The sequence below is a fragment of the Kwoniella europaea genome, chromosome 1, assembly GCF_036810445.1.
Source record: "Kwoniella europaea PYCC6329 chromosome 1, complete sequence".
Lineage (NCBI taxonomy): Eukaryota > Fungi > Basidiomycota > Tremellomycetes > Tremellales > Cryptococcaceae > Kwoniella > Kwoniella europaea.
In genome coordinates, this window is record NC_089487.1 from 10,013,131 (window position 1) to 10,031,999 (window position 18,869).

The window sequence follows — 18,869 nt, forward strand, 5'->3', positions numbered from 1 at the left end:
AAGTCTTCGTACCGATATGATATGATCCCTGCTGGGAACGCATGGATAGGATTGGTGCTGCGTTGACTTTTGACTTTTGTGAGCATCGTCCATCATCTGTCCTGGGGTGTCACGTGATAAATTCATCCCTAGTGGGATCTGTGCGTCTGCGGATGTACTAGCAATCTGATCCGAAAATCCGAAATCATCTCCCATCTCATTCGCATTCTCATGTTTCCTGCCTGTCATAGTAAGATATACAAGAGCAGATAGTGTACCAGGCCTGTCTATCCCCTTCTCAGATCAAGATACATCGTTCTTTAGGGATATTACAGCGATGCCAGGCCCTTCACCATCCGCACATCAAGTCCTAGTCTATTCCGGACCAGGTGTCTCACCACTCTCACTCTCACATACTATCCTCACCCTCTCTTTGCTCCTCTTACCGCACTATACCGTCCAGCCAGCGACTCCCGAAGTCCTGTCCAGCCAACCATGGGAACCATCCTGTGCTCTACTGGTCATTCCGGGAGGTAGAGATCTGCCTTTCGTAGAGGAATTAACAATCAAACGGAAAGTCACAAAGAGAATAAAAGAGTATGTGGAACAAGGTGGAAAATATCTTGGTATTTGCGCTGGAGCGTATTTCGGTACGAAGCAAGTGAAATTTGATGTGGGTGGCGATATGCAGGTGATAGGTGAAAGGGATCTTGTGAGTTACTTTTTGCCCTTCAATCGTCCAATAATCATCCAACTTATTCGTATTTAACGCGAAAAGGCATTCTTCCCTGGCTCGAGCGAAGGACCTACGTTCTCAGGTTTTCAATACGCCTCAGAATCAGGTTCCAGAGCCGTATCACTCTTCCTTGAACCTTCCTCGAGTGCTTCTACATCCTCGCATAGATCGATAGATCATCTATATTACAATGGCGGAGGTCACTTCGTATTGCCCTCACCCAGACCATCAAATGTAGAAGTTCTGGCTAGATATGCGGATACGGGAAAGGATGAAGATCCCATTGCGGTGGTCCTCACTAAGAATGGGAAGGGGAAGAGTATATTATGTTCGATACATCCTGAATATCCTCTAAATGACCCTCCAGCAAGATTAGCAATTAACAAACTTGAGCATCCACCCGAGATAGATGAGATAGAAGCGAGTGAGAAAGCAAGGATCAAATGGGTTGAAGAGCTTCTTAAAGCGTTGGATCTGAACCCTCCAGATAAACATCAAATCTTGAATAATGACAATCAGGAAGGAGAAGTACAAGGTGAAGAAGATCCAAATCTGTTATTACATCCCACACACCCTTCACCGATCTTTGTCTTATCGCATCCTGATTTACCTGAACTCTCAACTGATGCGATATCGAAGAATGAGTTGAAGAATAAGATGATAACAGAAGACAAGTGGGAAATACTCAAAGATGGGAATGATCAGATCCATTTCGGTAATGCCGAATCAACCTCCAATTCAGCGTCTACATCCGAGGACGAAGTGACCCGATGGCTAGCCAAGAAAAGAAGAGATCAGCCTCAGCTCGAACCTCCTCCTATCGAATCTTTGAAAATCGATTCAGAAGGCGATGTTTCCCCTCCTATACCCCAACCACCAGATTTCCATTCTATACCTAAAACCATCCTTCTACCTTCCCCCAACATCCCTTACACTCCGCGTTGGACACCATTGTTTAACTTTGACACGTACTGGAAAGAGCTGGATAGTGCTAGGAAGAGTAGTGGTAGGAGATCTGGCGTTATGCGAAAAAGCGATCATGCACAGGGGGAGAAATGCGCTTTGGGTGATTTGGTTTTATACGGAGAGACAGTGACGAGTACGCAAACGATGCTCGATCGGTGAGTCGTAATTGTACAATATTCATGCAGTCGAAATCCGTAGCTGACTCTTCGGACTTTGTAGAAATCCTTTATTACTTACCAACTTATCTGCACCACTTGCATTCCTCGCTACTTTCCAACTATCAGGACGAGGTCGAGGATCGAACATTTGGTTATCCCCTGCAGGATGCCTACAATTCTCTTTATTACTTGACTTGCCCTCCTCATTATCGAATAAAATGGTCTTCATACAGTATATCATGGCTTTGGCGGTATGTGAAGCAGTAGACGAAGATGGGAAATTGGGAGTGAGGATAAAATGGCCGAATGATATATATGCTGAAGTAGAGGGTGTGAATGGTACTGAGATTGGTTCGGGTAAAAAAGGAAAAGCAAAATTGGGTGGGATTTTGGTTAATACCAATTTTGTTGGTGGTAAATGGAGGATTGTCGTTGGTGAGTACAGGCAAGGATCATACAGTCAAATAGTTTTAACCATCATCTATTAGCATTATGAAGTGAAGTTGAGCTGATGTTTTCGTCTTATAGGATGCGGTATCAATGTTCTCAATGCATTACCTACCACATCACTCTCTCAACTCCATTCACTCCTAGCTGCTAGATTATCGAATTCAAATAAGACATTACCTCCTGCACCGACTATGGAAGGTACTTTTGCCAAGATCATGAATTCCTTTGAAAACAAATGGGAACAATTCATAGACGAGAAGGGATTTAAGGGATTCATGAATGAATATCATGGAAGATGGTTACATTCGTATGTTTAGCTACTACTCTAATCATTTACCCAATATGGATATAGTCATTGTTAGCTGATTTTGTGTTGGTATTTGTGTAGTGGTCAAGAGGTAACTCTAACTACGACTGAACCTCCAACACCCCTTAGGATCCTCTCTATAACTCCGGATCATGGCTTACTACGTTGTATACCCATTAAGAAATCCACTTCGACGACGTCAAATGGATTGACACCGTTGTATAATAGGACGGTCGATCAGAGTGCCGAAGATCGATATTCCCCTTCTTCTTCATCGTCAACGGGTGGAGGGGGACAGACGGAGTTTGTGGATTTACAACCTGATGGAAATAGTTTCGATCTGATGAGTGGGTTGATCAAGAGGAAAGTATAGGTTATATCGTGAGAGAAGGTATATGTTCATAATGACAATGAATGCCTTGGTTGTATTCTCCTTTTTTTCGGATTTTGAAGCTAATCAATAATCGAACAACAAGGTAGAAAATACTGACGATAGCAATTGTCTTTTCTCCCTGTTATACTATTCATTCAGTCTTTCCTTTTTTTCCTCTTATCACATCAAATTATCCTTCCTCAGTGCTTCAACCCCCTACCAACCGAGCTTAGACACGTCACTAGCAATCTTTCAACGCTAGGGATGTCACAGCTATCGGAAGATCAATTTTTGACTTTTTCAGTCGATTTTCTTTCTTTCTCGAAAAGCTTTTCTATTCGTTCCGATTTGGTCTCTGTTCGTACGAGCAGGGGTTGATGAGGATGATGATTTGCTATTCATATTTCAAAGTATAGATTTGGACACACAACAATTTATGCTCTTATAGAAAAGAAAGACATTCCATTTCATCTCGGATCTTTCCATTTGGTCGTGATTGTACCGTCTTCCACACAGTGTAAATCAGTGAGCATCATTTGAACTACCGTATTGACCACTGTCTTGTGCGGACGCTTTGAACATCCAATCATACTGATCATATCGTATACATACGTATCTATGAAATATGCATTTTTCCCTTCATACCTACTTTCCACTTATGATCAATGACCATGAGGATCAACTTCCTCTTTACGTTCCGGAGCGACCTGAATGGAATCATCAATCCTTAACAAACTGGTTGAAGCTTCCAAAGCTGATTTTAATGATTTTATCTTTGAGATTGTAGGTTCCAATACACCATTCTGTCTGTTATCTACTACTTCACCATTTAACAAATCTAATCCGTAAAACATCAATCCTCGCTTTGGATCGTTCAACGCAGCGTTCTGAGCTGCATTGTGGTACGCTCGTAATTTCGCTACTAGGTCGGTAGAATCTTTGGCAGCGTTCAGAGCTAGTGTTTTGGGGATTGTTAGGAGGGCAGAAGCGAATTCGGCTATGGCTAATTGTTCGCGAGAACCCTACACAATCATCCATGAATATCAGTGTTTGATCAACGACTGGAATGTGTAAAGGTGGACACATCATTCAGATCAGTAAGTGGACTTACCAAAGTAGTAGCGAAATTCTCTAGATAGATACTCAAAGCAGTTTCAACCGCACCACCTCCAGGGACGACACTTCCACTTTCCAGTGTCCTCTTTACGATCGACAGAGCATCGTGCAGAGCTCGTTCCATCTCATCTAACATGTAATCGTTCGCACCTCTAAGAATGATCGACGAGGAACTAACAATCTTAGTTCCCTTGACTAAAATCAACTCATCATCGGAGATCCTCTCCTGCGAAACTTCTTCGGCAAATCCTAAAGAGGTAGCTTCGAACGTTTCTTCACCCTCGAGGTTCGCCAAGGAAGAGATCAAAGTCGCTCCTGTGGCTTTGGCGATTCTCCTCAAATCTTCTTTTCGACATCTTCGAACAGCCATCGCACCAGCTTCGACAAATTCTTTCAAGCATAGATCATCGATTCCTTTGGTGGTCAAGATGACGTTGGCTCCAGCAGCTAAGATCTTTCGGACTCTCTCCAATGTAATTTCCGATTCTCTAGCTCGGATAGCTTCGAGCTGTTCAGGATCATCGATTGTGATGTGTACACCGAGGTGCATTCGTTGTTTGGCGAGATTCATATCGAGACATGCTATCTTGGCGTTGGTGACTCGGAGTTTCATCGCTAGTCGAGAACAGTATCAGAAAATTAGCATACTTGCATCTTGATGAGGATGAGACCTATCAGGGATGTCACAACGCGAACTCACCGTGAGAAGCAACAGTGCAGTTCAAAGCGTAACCCTTGACGAGGAAACTTTCCCTTGCGGATTTACCATGAGCTTTGAGTACGTTCACAGCTTTGACGGGGTACTTCTTCTCTCCTTTGGCGTTAATAGTCTTGACAGCGAGCATAGCATCGACAGCGAGAGGAGCGAAGAAATCATCGTCTCTGTATGTGATAGTATAGTACTATGTATCAGCTTATACGACAGTATGACCTGGCAAGCTAACTTCACATGAACTCACGCAGCGAGGATCTTTGAACTCATGGAAGTTTTAGCTACGTTGATCAAAGAGTCTTTACCGAGTTTATCGACTTTGGTGGAAAGTTGTTCGGCCATGAATCGACATGCTTCTTTACATGCGAGTCTGATTCCATCGAGCATCAGCATGTGTCTATATGTGATGAAGGAGTCGACACTGACCTGTAACCGGTTATAACGGTAGTTGGGTGAATCTTATTCCTGACTAATTCATTGGCTCTTCTAAGTAATTCGGAAGCGAGCAATACGACTGAGGTGGTACCATCTCCAACTTCTTTATCTTGTTGGGTGGCTAAAGATACTAAGATTCGAGCCTAGAGTGTAAATGCACATGATCAGTATGACAGCCCTGTATCGTACACTCTAGATACAGTTAAATAATGGTTGGTGCATTACTCACAGCTGGATGAGCGACTTCCAACAACGACAAGATTGTAGCTCCGTCATTCGTTATAGTCACATCTCCCACATTATCCACCAACATCTTATCGAGACTGTCGTAACAAAGTGTATCAGCTATCCGTTCATTGATCTTAGCATGGAAGCTGACTACTCACCCAACAGGTCCTAACGAGGACTTCAAGATATTCGAAACGGTCTGACAAGCGGTGACTACACATTCAGAGACCGCATCAGCTCCGTTTACTATTTGATATTCTGGCATGGTCAACTGACCATTGGCATCTCTCACTTCAGCACCACTGCTTCTCGTTCCACCCAAGAAGAGGCCCTAGCACATACAAAGTATATCAGCTATAATCATCCGGTGAAGGTGTAAGAAGCGGGTAGCTCACCGCTCTGGGATCACGTTGATACATTGTAGCCGCCATTTTGCTCGTTTTTGACTCTTGTATTGGCTAACGGGTGACGAGAGTGGGGTATATAGATAGTGGAAAGTTGCAGAAGGATTGGAATGGGATGACCAACTTTTGCTGGTTGAGACGCGAAAATCCAAAGACCCGTGGCGGCGACATGACCATCGACGGAATCAAATTCAACCATGTGCAACCTCCACCCTCGAAGCAGATGAGATGAAGAATACGGAACCGTACAAATGGTAGGAAAGAATGTCAAGAGCTACTCATTCTGAATCCAGCTAGGAAGAGACGCAACAGCAATATGGCAAGACCACTCGTATCGATGAGGGTCATCCTCAATACCTTGACTCAAGTATCATCTCGAGCGACTCCCAAACCCGCGAGTAGGTTATCAACCAGAGTCACCCTTCCCTTCTCACCTATACCGTCCATCAGAACATACGCTACTCATAAATCGACTGCCCACCAATCCCCATCGTCCAGCGCAGATGCTACGGCGGATCTACTACGCAACTCCGGAGCAGCAAGGAGAGCAGCCGAAGGTCCAGAATCGGTCGGACCGTTCCCTCTGGGTGTAGGCGCAAGTGGGAGGAGGAAAACTTGGAGATCGTGGAGTGAGCTAGGCATAGGTGGGAAATGTATGTTAAGCCTTCTTCCCATCAGATCATATCCTCAAGATAGACTGCTGACTGATAGGTGTACACATGTATGTGGTATGACGTAGTGGTACGAACTACTCAACAAACTGGAAATCTAGCTGTGATATTGATAGGAGGAACGTTATTCGTCATATTGACTTTATCTCTAACTACCGAATTGTTCGCTACCAATTCACCTTCTGTACTTTACTCAAAAGCTGTTGATATGATACGTGATTCCGATGCGGTGAGTAGTGACTCACTCTACCATACATATGTTAATGAACATAACTCAAACTCTGATTGGAATGATACTCATACTCTTTTGTGTTTTATGTATTTTTAACATAGCTCAACGCTCATCTCCTTCCACCACTTAAATTCACCCACTCCCCCTCATCTTCCGCACCAGTACGGGGATCTTCCCCTATCCCACATACGTTCATCAAGCATCCTACCTCCGGTCGAGATCATATGCTATTGACGTTCTGGGTCCATGGGAGGGGTAAAGATGAGCCTGAACAATTGGGTTGGTTGAAAGGGTTTTACAAGAAGATCGAGTCGTACGGTCGTCTCGGCTTAACTTACGTAGGATTGATCGAGGAGGGTAGTCAAAATGACACGATCTCTGGTACCTCGTCCGAGATCGAAAAGAATGGAAATGGAAATGAAGTTCAGATTATACAGCAATCTGAACAGGGTACTTTAGGTAGATGGTTAGGCTCTTTCACTTCTTCTCTTAGAAATACAACCATATCAGGTGGAAGTAAAAAGCAAAGTAGTGGTAGAGGATTACCTCCCCCAGGTACTTATACGATAGGTGAATGTAGAGCAGAATACGTCAAGGTGAGTGTTAGTCCATAGTTAACTTGATATAAGTTAGACATTACATTCACCATTTGTGTCTCAGAGAGAGAGAGAGCTAATCCAAAGGATCAATTTGCAGAACGCCTCAGGTCAATATACCTTGTTGTCACTATTCGTCGATATACCTTCATCTAAAGTATCTTATCCCTCTAGAGCAGTAATTTATCATAGTCCCGAAGCTGCCACAGAGGGATTGCTAGGTACTAGAATAAGATAAATGATGAAATAAACTACGTTGATGCATATATGTTGTACTACTCCTTCTTAACTCAAGAATATTACAAAACGTTACTGTACAATAGCGCGTATTCAATGGGTGATACATAGGTTGTTATTGATTATGCTGATTTATCAATTTCAAAATTATATTAATATACTGTAATTTTGGTTGATTGGCGCAATCACTTGTATGAACGGATGGGGTATCGAGTGGAAGATCTCGAATGATATATAATATTTATTACTTGGAAAGTGAAGAGTGAAAAGGAAATATGTGTCCCAAAGACCCCAAAATTGATGAAAAGAACATAATAAGATGAGAATCTAATATCGACTGGTACACCGATGGATGAGCAGATCAATCAATAGATCTTGGTAGCGTACACTGCGAATAACCTCTGATGATATCTCGCCTGTGGATTTGAGAGCTACAACATGATTCACATAAGCTTGTATCCATATGGGAAAAGATAATATCTTACTTCGGTCAAACATGATTGCATAAGACTCTCCAATTCATTCTGATTATACCCATATTCAATCAATACCGATAATATCCTCTTGAGAGTTGATAAGAGGACTTGAGGGTGCATATGACCTCTTCGAGCTAGTGTCAGGGGGTCTAATCCAGAACATATGAAATAATGGACATCAGCAAGATGGGTCGTTCAGCATTGAAACGCCACACGTAGCGGCTAGCTTACCTCCTCGCATGTATGATCCAGCTGGTACGGCCAGCTGCAGACAATATGGATCTGGGGCGCTACAATGAAAGTGTTGAGTGAGCACTGAGCTCAGTAGATTACTTGACCGTTATGAAGGATGAAATTACTTACAATACTCCGGAATTAGCTATCGAGTAATTGATCTTACTCGGAAAATCCACATCGACTATAAAGTGCACCAAGCCAGAGTCAACGAATGCTCTCATTGTGAGGGGTATGTAAGAAAATGATAAGCATGACTTACTTCCTCTACTGCCGAAGGCAGCTTCCACACATGCATCCCATTGCTTCAGATTCCTCGGTGATTCCTGTCCCGTCGAAGATACCTATGTGAATATTGATAATGTCGAATCAGACATTATCTTTGTTTCCTTTATTTCTTGTGGGACTACTACTTACGTAGCTTGTTTCTACTTCTGTAATCACCAGTAACCCACCGGGACGCAAGACCATTGCGAGTTTCTCGATCAGACGGACGTAATTTGAGATCTCAAGTAAGAGTCCTTTGACATGTATGACATCTACATAAGACGAATTAAACCCATCGTTAATCCACTTCATCTTGCCAATGATGTTTGTTCGTCGGTATTGGCCAGTAAAATCGATGGGGGACATACCGAATTTCCCTCTTGGCCAAGGTAATGGTTCCTCCACATCTACTCAACAAACATCTATCAGCCCGATATACGATCTTACTTCCCCAATACGAATAGGTATCAGACATACCAACAGCAGCAAAATCGATATTACCATATTTCGATTTCACATCTCGATTCATCAATCTCCAATCGATACTGCGAACTCAATGTTTTAGCTGAACGTACGTACTATACAGTCCGTCAACGAGAGATGTGGCAGTCTGATGGGATTTGAGTGAACTCACTCTACACCCAACACATCACTGTATTGGTTGGTGTTGGCAATATGTATTGCCCATTCGCCTATTTGCGTTGTGGTTCGGTTCGGTCATTGTGAAAAAAGTCATTCGGTGTTGATGAAGTGTTTGTATTCGATATTATTGAGGGTAAGAATTTCATTATTCGTTTCCGTTAAAGTATCGGTTTTCCGTTTCGTTTCACCGTCCAATATAGAACAGGGCGCAATAAATCAAAGATCAAAGCAGGATGTAGAGTCGAAATAGATCGGCAAAAGTCCACAGGCGGATGTTGACATTCGTCGTCAAGGTACGATTTTACCATCATCATCATCATCGTTGTCAAAGGAAGTTGAGAACAATTATTTCATCAGTTTCACCGATCCGTTTCATGTTTCAGGTTGGGGAAAAAGAAGGAAGACATACCGGTTCCCTGAGGTTGACGAATGACGAATGGCGAATGACGGATAACGGATGTAAACAAACAAAACGGGACGAACCGAGCCAATAGCAGACGAAACAGAATGAAATCGACAAAGACATCATATTTTGTGTCAGCCTCCCCTGGAATTAGGGTCAGTGAATGTAGAACACTTACAGTACCAACGTCCAATACTGCTGTTCTCCTCTGAGTAAGATGTATATTATATAGATGGGCATTAATGATATCAGAATGGGTTGGCTCGAGGACAGTCTCGTACAATGCGTGAAGTGCGTGGAGTCTATAGTATATGATACCTTCAGCAAGAAATGACAGTGGATGATGTGATGGGTGGAGGAACGACTTACCTATCTCGTTCGGGTAATCCTGAAGAAGATCGTCTATTGAAGAAAGATGGCATGTTATGGTAGTTTTCCTTGACGAAATGAATTGAGTGACAAAGAAGAATCAAACAATTATCAATGAAATTTAACAGTCAGACATGATTTTTGTGATTTTAACGTCGAACGTCGTGTTTTCGCTTGCTTGCTTATATCTGGATCCTGAGTATCGATATCGATGTTCTACACTGTATGGTTGGCTGAGGCGTAAGGCGCTGATCGATCGTCGATACATAGTGCGAAAGATGATATGATCCCTTCCAACACCACAGTAGTCCGATTTGGCAGAAGTGGAAATGGAAGGGAATGGATGAATGAGTGGGGCGTAAAAGGGCAAGTCATAAGACAATTTCCTCTTGTTTTTGGCACATTCACATTAATTAACTATTGATGGTGATTTGATGGCGATGGTGATGGCATTTTTGCATTTGATTTTGATTTTGAGCTGAGCCGATCTTTGTTCTTTGTTGATGATTTACTCATCTCGATGACTAAAGATATGAGTTCACATTGCTCTGGTAGATGCTATTCGCTTCCGTTCCTTTAAGATCATTTCAATTGGGATGAAGATAGTCATGTTCAAGGCCGAGATTGAGCGCAACGCAAAATCACCAGAGAGAAAAAAGAGGTGTTTTAAGATTTAAGGTTGATATATCGAGGTATGGAAATCAAAGGATCAATCAAATGCATCGACTAGCTTTGAAGGAATTTTCTTAACGGGCCGATTCTGTTTTGGATCCATGAATCCTACGTAGCCAAGGATCTCTTTGATCGATCTTTGCTCTCCCCCACCTTTGTGCGGTTGTGTAGAACACGAGGCAAACTAGCTGAAAACAGCAGACAACAATAATCAGAAATGCCCTACGGTAGAATCCCAGATGGATTTGATCTTCATATCTCAAACAGAAACAGAAACAGTAAGATTCTCGGTTCGGTCTCGTGTTAATCCCAGATGCAGATGAGATACGTAGACCATCCCATCAATGTCGTTCCTTTCTGAAACACCTTGCGTGGATGAAAGGTCAAATGGATGAATGTGATCATCATAGAAATCAGGGGAGAGAAAAAAAAAGATTGATGCCGTCAGCTTTTGGTATGTTGACTCCGAGCTGTGAAAATGCATGTACTGTACATGTCAAAGCGAAAATCTAAAACCTAAAATTTCAAAAAGAAAGCGGAGATGAAAGAATAGCAAAGATCTATGATATCGGACGGAAAGGATGATCTGATGGATCCTGAAACTGAAACGAGGACAAGGGGCGAGTTCAACGATTCGACGAGTGAGAGCGCTTATTGCTTTATTTGTAAAACAGGGTGCCCATTCCGAATCGGATTACCAAGTAAACGACGCACAGACAATGACGATTCTACGTGCGAGTAAAAGATCCCCAAGTTTTTCTTGATCTGATTAACATTGAGAGCCCAGTCGTCGTACTGGGGATGTTGCTATGATCATCACCTTCCAGCTGTAGATCGTCGATTTAAAATAAAATCAAGGTATGATCCAACCAGCCTCCTTTTATCGTACTGTACAGAAGAGAAGATATTTTTCTTGGCTTGGTCAGCTGTACGAGTAGAACTCATGGTTTTAGGTTGAAACAATGAAACCCGATAATCAATCAAAGGTAGGGAGAGTACTCGCTTAAAAAGTGTCATAGCGTTAGAAGGTCATAGCGTGAGTTGAATGACGAATCAAGTCGGGCTTCACTTGTCCTTGGTCATCTGTGGGTAAGAAACGCTAGCTAGCAGTAGAATCTCAAATATATCATTCGGGTGCCCGCAGTACCTTCCTTTGGTCGTTCTGAGTCAGTCAGCATTTGTATACTTGTATTGAGATTACCTTCTAGCAGTAGTGATTTGTATTATCCTACTCTTCCATTTGTATTCTAGAATTAAATTTGTATTCTTTAGTGGGTTTTTGTTTTTTTGCCGAACAACGAACGAATCAAAAGGTTTGCGCCCCCCCCCGCCTCCCGAAAGAGCAATTAATCAAATCAAACCACTAGCACCGAGAAGAGACGATGAATCACCATCTATCAACACCCTATTACATGTGTTTGGCTTCAGCTGGAGATCGAAGTGGTCCAGATCGAAAGAACCTACATCGATCGAATCGAGATGTTGATGGTGATGGGTGGTCTTGGTTTTAATGAAGAGATGAAACATCACTTCTGATGGAAGCTGTGTTGATCGCTTCCGCGGAGAACATCGGAGAGCGGAAGCTTACCTTCCGTCCGTTGGTTAGACAAGTTTCTGGAAATGCCAGACCAGATGATGGTCGATGCTACAGTATCTGCCATGCTTGATTGATTCTGGCGTTGACCGAGGGAACTTGTCTTCCCATCCACCACTCGATTTGATTCCGTTCACAACGCGTCGTCGCGTGGTAGTGGGATTTGTTGACCAGTTGCAGTACATGCCTTCACTCTGCAATCTTATATGCATTGCTATACACTACAGAGAGCACAATCACTCAGATATCGAGCGAGAGGATAATCTGACGGCAGCTGATTGTCCAGCATGTCAACTCGACCTTCTTCTTCCGCATCGACCCACCGACCCAGACCTTCCTCTTCCACCGCTCGTTCCCCACTTGAACAACTGGTCTATTCACTCGTACCTTCCCTTGCACCTCCGAGGTCCTATCGAGGTCCCATCGATGCGAGATCAGGTAGATCGTCCGTAGCTAGCTCCAGACCTGATAGTAGAGCCGAGGTGAACGATGAGGCTGAGAAGGAAAGGAAAGAGAGGGTAAGGGAATTAATGGAATGGTGCGAAGAAATTATGGAGAGGTATGTAGAGTGCAGTATCACCTGTCAAGAGCTTCTCACTAAAAGGTATCTGTAAACCAGTCGATTACCATCTTCAGCCCCTTTATCAGCATCAACACTTCCCGATACGGCCAAGCGAATTCTCCTACAATCTACCTCCCGCTCAGCTTCGAGCCAGAATACCCGAGGTGAAAGTAGCTCAAGTGGGTCGGAAAGAGCTATCAAGTTCGGCGGTATATGGAACAAGCTTGAGAAGGGGGTGAGCGTACTGCTATTCTGTAATATCTGACGGACGAAAGCTGACGATGAAAATCGATTGCTGTATAGCGATTGTTATCATCTCCTTTACCTCATTTGCAATTCCTCCTCTCGCTATCCGAGTTCAATCCTAACAATGTACCCACCAAAACTCCCACTTCCAATTCGAGAAACAGTCAAGCGGTCGGTAGCTCATCGAATAGAGCTATGCCTCCCCCACCTGAACCTCCCACGTTCAGTTCGTCGAGATCACCATTGGTAGATACTGGTTCGAACAATATTCCATCATTGAATTTCGACGTGAAAGGGAAAAGTAAAGCGGATGTACTGAAATCATGGCGTACTTCAAAGTGTGGGTGTGGCTATTCCCTTGCATCCTTGCTCTCCTATCCCTAGGAAAGTACTGATTGATCATGAATCAGCTCAAAAACCTTTCCCTCCCCATTTACTACTTCGAGATACCCTCTACCTCCTACAGGGCATAGATGGTCGATACGTCAGATTCGCCCTTCGTCCGCCAAAAGAGCAGAATCCATATCTCACCGAGAAAGGGAGAGCAGGAGAAGGTGTAGGTTTCCCGCTGGGGAAAGATGGCTCAATACCTCAAAGGGAAGATGAAGGGGAAGAAGGCGAGATAGTAGGAATTGAAATTGTAGCTGATCAGAATAAGGTGAGCCAAAATTTCCACCACGTCGAATGCTTCGGAGCTGAATTACGATGAAATAGGATGGATATATATCTAAACCTACTCAGACGATGTTGATGCAATTGTCGGAGATGGGTATGTTATATAAGCAAGTAACGGATTTCATCAATACGAGACAAGCTGGAGAATGGAAAGGAGGCATGATTGAACAGGTGAGCATCTTACTTAGCAGCTGTTATGATATTCCCGCCTGGCTCAAGCTGACAGGGAGGGTTTGACGTAAATGAAGAGCCTATGTCATTTTCTGCATCATGAGTTGTCGGAATATCATCGATTACTCGCTGTGCTGGAATCGCAGATGAACCAGACTTCCCCTACAGATACTGAACAACCTGCTGAAGGAGCTGGATTAACTTTGACGAGGTTGGGATTATGGACGGAAGAAATGAAGTTGAAATTGAAGCAGATGAACCTTGTGGTCGCTGAGGCTAAGAGTGAGCGACGCGAATTCCTCAAGTCTAAGAAGGCTAGGCAAGACTAATCCAGATTGTGGTTCATTCCCATTAGAGGTACACGGAGGAGCGTTAGTGTCCAAGATACATAAACATACCAATCATGGTGATCCTCTCATACGTAGATTTACCGATCAGATACTTGAAGAGGTGAGTCAGAATTACAATCCATACCATCTATAAACAAGAAATGTCGTCTGATATACTTGTGATAGGTATCGAAACCATTCTTTGCCACTTTACAACGATGGATCTTTTCCGGTGACCTTCACGATCCATTTAACGAGTTCTTCGTACAACTGAACCCCGAGACCATATCCCTTCGCGACGGGAGGATATCGCCCGCTGGAGATGTAGGATTCGAAGTTGGCATAGATTCCGCAGGAGGTACGGACGAAGCTCATAGAGTGTGGGAAAAGAAATATGTCTTTGTGAAAAGTATGGTTCCAGGTTTTGTCAGTGAAGAATTCGGCAAGAAAGTGAGTTACCATCTGTCTATCTCACTGACTGGAAAAAGCACGTTCTGAGCTGATAGGGATACACAGATATTCTCAACGGGAAGAAGTTTGAATTTTATCAGATATAGTTGCGGGGATAGCGATTGGATCGAAACTCAGGCTAAACTTGCTAATGCCGGAAGAGGTCAGTTAAGAATCTTTCAGGCATCGTCGTGGAGCGCAGGGCAGAAGCTAACTGATATCTTCTTGAATAACACAGCATTGAAATATAGTGATTTGGCAGGATTAGAAAGATCGATTGATGATGCTTATTCGATAGCGAGCCAAAGGCTATTAGAGATATTCTTCGATAAATTCGTACTGCTAGATCATCTAAGAGCATTAAAATCGTATCTCATGCTCGGTGCTGGTGATTTCACCGAACTTCTGATGGAAGCTTTAGCGTGAGCTGTTTACTCGTCAATACTCCTCTCACTTGTCTACTAAATGCTAATGACTTCAAACGATTTTAGTCCCCGTCTATCCAAACCAGCAATATCACTATATCGCCACCATCTGACGTCCGATCTCGAATCCGCCATCCGCGGCTCCAACGCCCAATTTGATGATCCCGATATTCTCAGAAGACTGGACGCGCGGATATTAGAGTATTCTCATGGTGAAACTGGATGGGACTGTTTCGCATTAGAATACAAGGTCGAGGCACCCCTCAATGCCGTACTGGACGGTAAAGCGATGTTGGATTATGATAGATTGTTCAATCATCTTTGGAGGTTAAAGAGGGTTGAAAATGCTTTAACGAGTGGTTGGATGAGGGTAACGAGTGGTTCGAGAATGTATGAGAAGATACCTGGTGAGTTCGCGTTTCACGTCGAATAACATAACGGGAAATGGTGTAGTCAACTGGTTAGACTATTTCTGAATTTGGCCCGTTCGAAAAAACGAATGTTCCCTCACTGATTCGAATGAGTTTTCCCCCTATCAGGCCTAAGTAACGATTGGCACCATTGTCGAATCGTCCAATCGGAGATGGTCCATTTCTTAAGAAACCTGCAGGCATTCTACCAACTGGAAGTGATCGAATGTTCGTGGCAGGCATTTATCGATTTCACCGAGAAGAGAGAAGGCGATTTGGATGCTTTAATAGCTGCTCATAGGGAGTACTTGGGTAGGGTAGTGAGAAAAGTCTTGTTGTTAAGTAGTAGAAGGGATAAAGAGGTGAGTGCAGTGTACATAGTGTATACGATATATGTCTCACTGATGATGTCCGTTCTTCAACTCAGGAGATCTTATTGGATGCAGTCAGAGATGCGCTGGACTTCATACTTCAATTTAGGGATGTTACTGTCAGTCGACTCTGCTTTCTTCCACCGAACCAGAACGACAAAGCTGATAGATTTCTCGTTGTCAGGATGACCTCTATGCTTGGTCATTAGCTGAAGCTACCAGATTAGATCGCGAGCGAGATGCAGAGAGGGTGAGTTACGCGCTTCCAATCATCAGTTCCTGTATTGGCTGAATGCTTATCCATTTGAAACGTTGTAGGGCTTATATACACTGCCAACAACTGATTCACCTACCCTGTCATCCAATCAACTGTCCTCAATTAGACAACGTATAAAAACCTGTTCGAACTCTTTCCAAGATCGGTTGATCTCCATATGCCATTTGGCAGGTAGTCATACGGACCTGGATGTTAGGTTCTTGGCGATTAGGATAGCTTGGAATGGACATTATAGTCTGAGGAAAGGTAGGAATGCGACGACGAGTAGTCATGTTGGGGATAGGGATAGAGGTTCGACAAGATCGAATAGAGGTTAGTAGGGTTTATTCATACTGAAGTTGACGTACAGTAATAGTAGTAGTAGTATAATGTGTCGCGGTATGTACATGACCATATTCTAGATGAATGTATGTGTATATTACATAGAACTTTCAAGTTCATTTCATTAATCGGCAGAAAATCAGAACTAGAAACGGATGGAACTCCAACCTTGAGCTGACTCAGAAGTAAGGCTACCACTCTGAACCTGATAAACAAATACAAGAGTGATCCTGTAAGAACTGTTATGACCTCGCTCAGAAAACAGTACCATCACTGATAATCTCGACTGGAGCTATGATTCAACATAGGTATTCGAGCAGATTGAAACTCAGCAATCATCTCTCATTTTCGATTCTAAAGCTTTATGTGAAAGTTGATACTCACGTCCACCTCCTTGTCTCTTCTCTTTGGCAATTTCTCTTCCACCTTTCCAAGTAGCAGCTTCCAATACTTGAGCTAGACCCAATACGTCGGTCGAGACGTTGAGCTTGCTACAGATCAGTTGATGGATCTTATCACTAGATTATGATAGCAAAACATCAGCTACAAGGTACGACTAAGTGAATTTGGTGATGATTAGTAGTTGTAGAGACGTGAGGCAGATGATAACTTACAGACAAATCACGGTCATTGCTCTCCATTCGATTACTGCTGGATGGGAAGGTTCCAATACTGGTGGTTTATCTTGACCATTTGGGTAGGCATTGTGACCAAGTGAAGAAGAGTTGATAGATAGGACTTCAAGATCGACAAGCAAGCCACCATTTCGATACTGCAATACGACAAATCAGCTTTCGTCTCGATTTTGAATATTCAACTCACCTCTGGTAATCCTGTTTGTCCCTTGCCTCTATCGACTTTCCAACCAGCTTGCGACTCAATAGCTTCCACCAATGAATAACATAACCACTGCGTCAATTTGTGGAACACCACATAATCATCGCCTTCGTCCCTCTTGACACCAGTCTCCTCGAGCGATTTTGATAATGATGCACAAGGCCACACGTCGCCTAGAGGTTCGTCTGGATAGGATGGGAGGGTAGTACGCGATGGCCAGATTGGCAAGAGCAGTTCAAAGAGGGTTGACCAGAATGATGAGAGAGGGAGGGTTGCATTGGTAATTCTAGACGCAAAGTAATCTGCGTTGTACCAATGAGTATATCGGTGTTAGTATTGAGTGAATCACTCGAGATGATTTATTGAAAATTGGATTGGACTGGACTTACCCAATAAATCACCTGGTCTGCCGTTCTTACAGATATCAGGTCTTTTCTCCAATGCATCACCAAGCTTGATCAATAGATTACATCTCCCATCCAACCCTGCCATGGGGTTCGATGCTGAGACTTGAAGGTATTTCGATAGGATCTCAGGTGTGAGGTTTTTCAGTGCTTTGGCTATGTACGATAATAGGTAACAATACTTCAGCTTGCTGTCCTACTCTTACTATTCTCAAAGTGAACAGACAAATTGTGGACTCACAGTCAACCTGATATTGGTTCTCTTTATCACTAGAGAACAGCCCCTCAACAAACATATGATAACTTGCTATAGCCAATCCTTCCGATCTACCGCCTTTCCAAATGACCTTTCCATCCTGGTCTTTCTCGGTGTAGATCCAATCTGGTCCAGCGCCAGCGTCAAGCAGCACCGAGACGAGGTAAAGGTCGATCAGGGATGATGCTTTGCTTAGTGGGTCCGAAGGGAATTTCGGCTCAGAGAGAAGAAGGGAGATCCGATCGTGGGAAGGGGTTATAAAATGATTGCGACGACAGTGGGCTATCTCGCCAACGTCACCTGTCAGTCGACTTCTAGATCATTGATATGTGATGTATCGTGTGCAGATGTGGGTGCATGGCTTTACTTACGAGGTATCTTGGCATAATCCGTACCGAAATCTCTCTGTATACCCCACCATGAAAGTCAGCTTTTTGTGCCGGATTAACAAGCAGGAGCGAACACTCACCTGAATTATATTTATACAATAATCAACCGCCTTATCCAATTTACTCTCGTCAAATTGCCAGTGATCCAATTTACCTTTCTGCGCTAGCTCGTATACTTGGTTGGACCTATCTCGAACAGCTTCGAGGGATCTGAGGTAGGTTACAATAGCTGGAGTTGACATGTTGTTATTGGTGAAAAGATTGTAATTTGGGATATAGGAATGCTTGAGATGAGATGTAGGGTTGAGATGGGCAGGGAAAAAGCTGTTCTTTATATACAGAGTTAAGAGATATCTATCGACTCGATTCTTGAATCTCCTCCCGAAAGAGAAATACACGGGTGACAAGGGAAGGGCGAAGGTGCTCGTACAGGGAAGAACGTCTATGCGAAGAAAGGACCTGGCGATAAGGCAGTGAATGCAGTGAACT

The 18,869-nt window shown here is 43.3% G+C and overlaps 6 protein-coding genes across 6 annotated transcripts; 3 read left to right on the top strand and 3 right to left on the bottom strand.

The window, feature by feature from the left end:
- Nucleotides 1–316: 316 nt before the first annotated feature.
- Nucleotides 317–2,969, top strand: V865_003815 (biotin-[acetyl-CoA-carboxylase] ligase; the record flags this gene model as incomplete). The annotated part of the gene is made up of 5 exons (XM_066227602.1): nucleotides 317–691; nucleotides 758–1,836; nucleotides 1,901–2,274; nucleotides 2,368–2,596; nucleotides 2,678–2,969. 5 exons carry the CDS (start codon nucleotides 317–319, stop codon nucleotides 2,967–2,969), a joined length of 2,349 nt encoding a protein of 782 aa, XP_066083699.1.
- A 662-nt stretch (nucleotides 2,970–3,631) lies between these two features.
- On the bottom strand, nucleotides 3,632–5,891 carry V865_003816 (T-complex protein 1 subunit alpha; the record flags this gene model as incomplete). Its single annotated transcript, XM_066227603.1, has 9 exons — nucleotides 3,632–3,991; nucleotides 4,081–4,700; nucleotides 4,786–4,967; nucleotides 5,045–5,167; nucleotides 5,224–5,375; nucleotides 5,462–5,555; nucleotides 5,619–5,673; nucleotides 5,737–5,791; nucleotides 5,856–5,891. The coding sequence occupies 9 exons, from the start codon at nucleotides 5,889–5,891 to the stop codon at nucleotides 3,632–3,634; spliced, it is 1,677 nt and encodes a 558-aa protein (XP_066083700.1).
- A 289-nt stretch (nucleotides 5,892–6,180) lies between these two features.
- V865_003817 (uncharacterized protein) lies at nucleotides 6,181–7,601 on the top strand (the record flags this gene model as incomplete). Its single annotated transcript, XM_066227604.1, has 4 exons — nucleotides 6,181–6,517; nucleotides 6,604–6,764; nucleotides 6,869–7,363; nucleotides 7,464–7,601. 4 exons carry the CDS (start codon nucleotides 6,181–6,183, stop codon nucleotides 7,599–7,601), a joined length of 1,131 nt encoding a protein of 376 aa, XP_066083701.1.
- Nucleotides 7,602–7,965: 364 nt separating this feature from the next.
- V865_003818 (uncharacterized protein) lies at nucleotides 7,966–10,044 on the bottom strand (the record flags this gene model as incomplete). Its single annotated transcript, XM_066227605.1, has 12 exons — nucleotides 7,966–8,031; nucleotides 8,086–8,225; nucleotides 8,308–8,366; nucleotides 8,440–8,494; nucleotides 8,573–8,654; nucleotides 8,728–8,849; nucleotides 8,946–8,984; nucleotides 9,055–9,122; nucleotides 9,212–9,269; nucleotides 9,629–9,635; nucleotides 9,801–9,924; nucleotides 9,992–10,044. The coding sequence occupies 12 exons, from the start codon at nucleotides 10,042–10,044 to the stop codon at nucleotides 7,966–7,968; spliced, it is 873 nt and encodes a 290-aa protein (XP_066083702.1).
- A 2,500-nt stretch (nucleotides 10,045–12,544) lies between these two features.
- V865_003819 (uncharacterized protein) lies at nucleotides 12,545–16,490 on the top strand (the record flags this gene model as incomplete). The annotated part of the gene is made up of 15 exons (XM_066227606.1): nucleotides 12,545–12,816; nucleotides 12,877–13,054; nucleotides 13,123–13,405; nucleotides 13,476–13,723; nucleotides 13,780–13,911; nucleotides 13,989–14,193; nucleotides 14,267–14,361; nucleotides 14,427–14,690; nucleotides 14,757–14,853; nucleotides 14,929–15,112; nucleotides 15,182–15,522; nucleotides 15,655–15,887; nucleotides 15,953–16,015; nucleotides 16,081–16,146; nucleotides 16,215–16,490. The coding sequence occupies 15 exons, from the start codon at nucleotides 12,545–12,547 to the stop codon at nucleotides 16,488–16,490; spliced, it is 2,937 nt and encodes a 978-aa protein (XP_066083703.1).
- Nucleotides 16,491–16,748: 258 nt separating this feature from the next.
- Nucleotides 16,749–18,622, bottom strand: V865_003820 (uncharacterized protein; the record flags this gene model as incomplete). Its single annotated transcript, XM_066227607.1, has 8 exons — nucleotides 16,749–16,786; nucleotides 16,879–17,012; nucleotides 17,109–17,266; nucleotides 17,317–17,633; nucleotides 17,721–17,891; nucleotides 17,977–18,273; nucleotides 18,363–18,396; nucleotides 18,461–18,622. The coding sequence occupies 8 exons, from the start codon at nucleotides 18,620–18,622 to the stop codon at nucleotides 16,749–16,751; spliced, it is 1,311 nt and encodes a 436-aa protein (XP_066083704.1).
- Nucleotides 18,623–18,869: the final 247 nt, after the last annotated feature.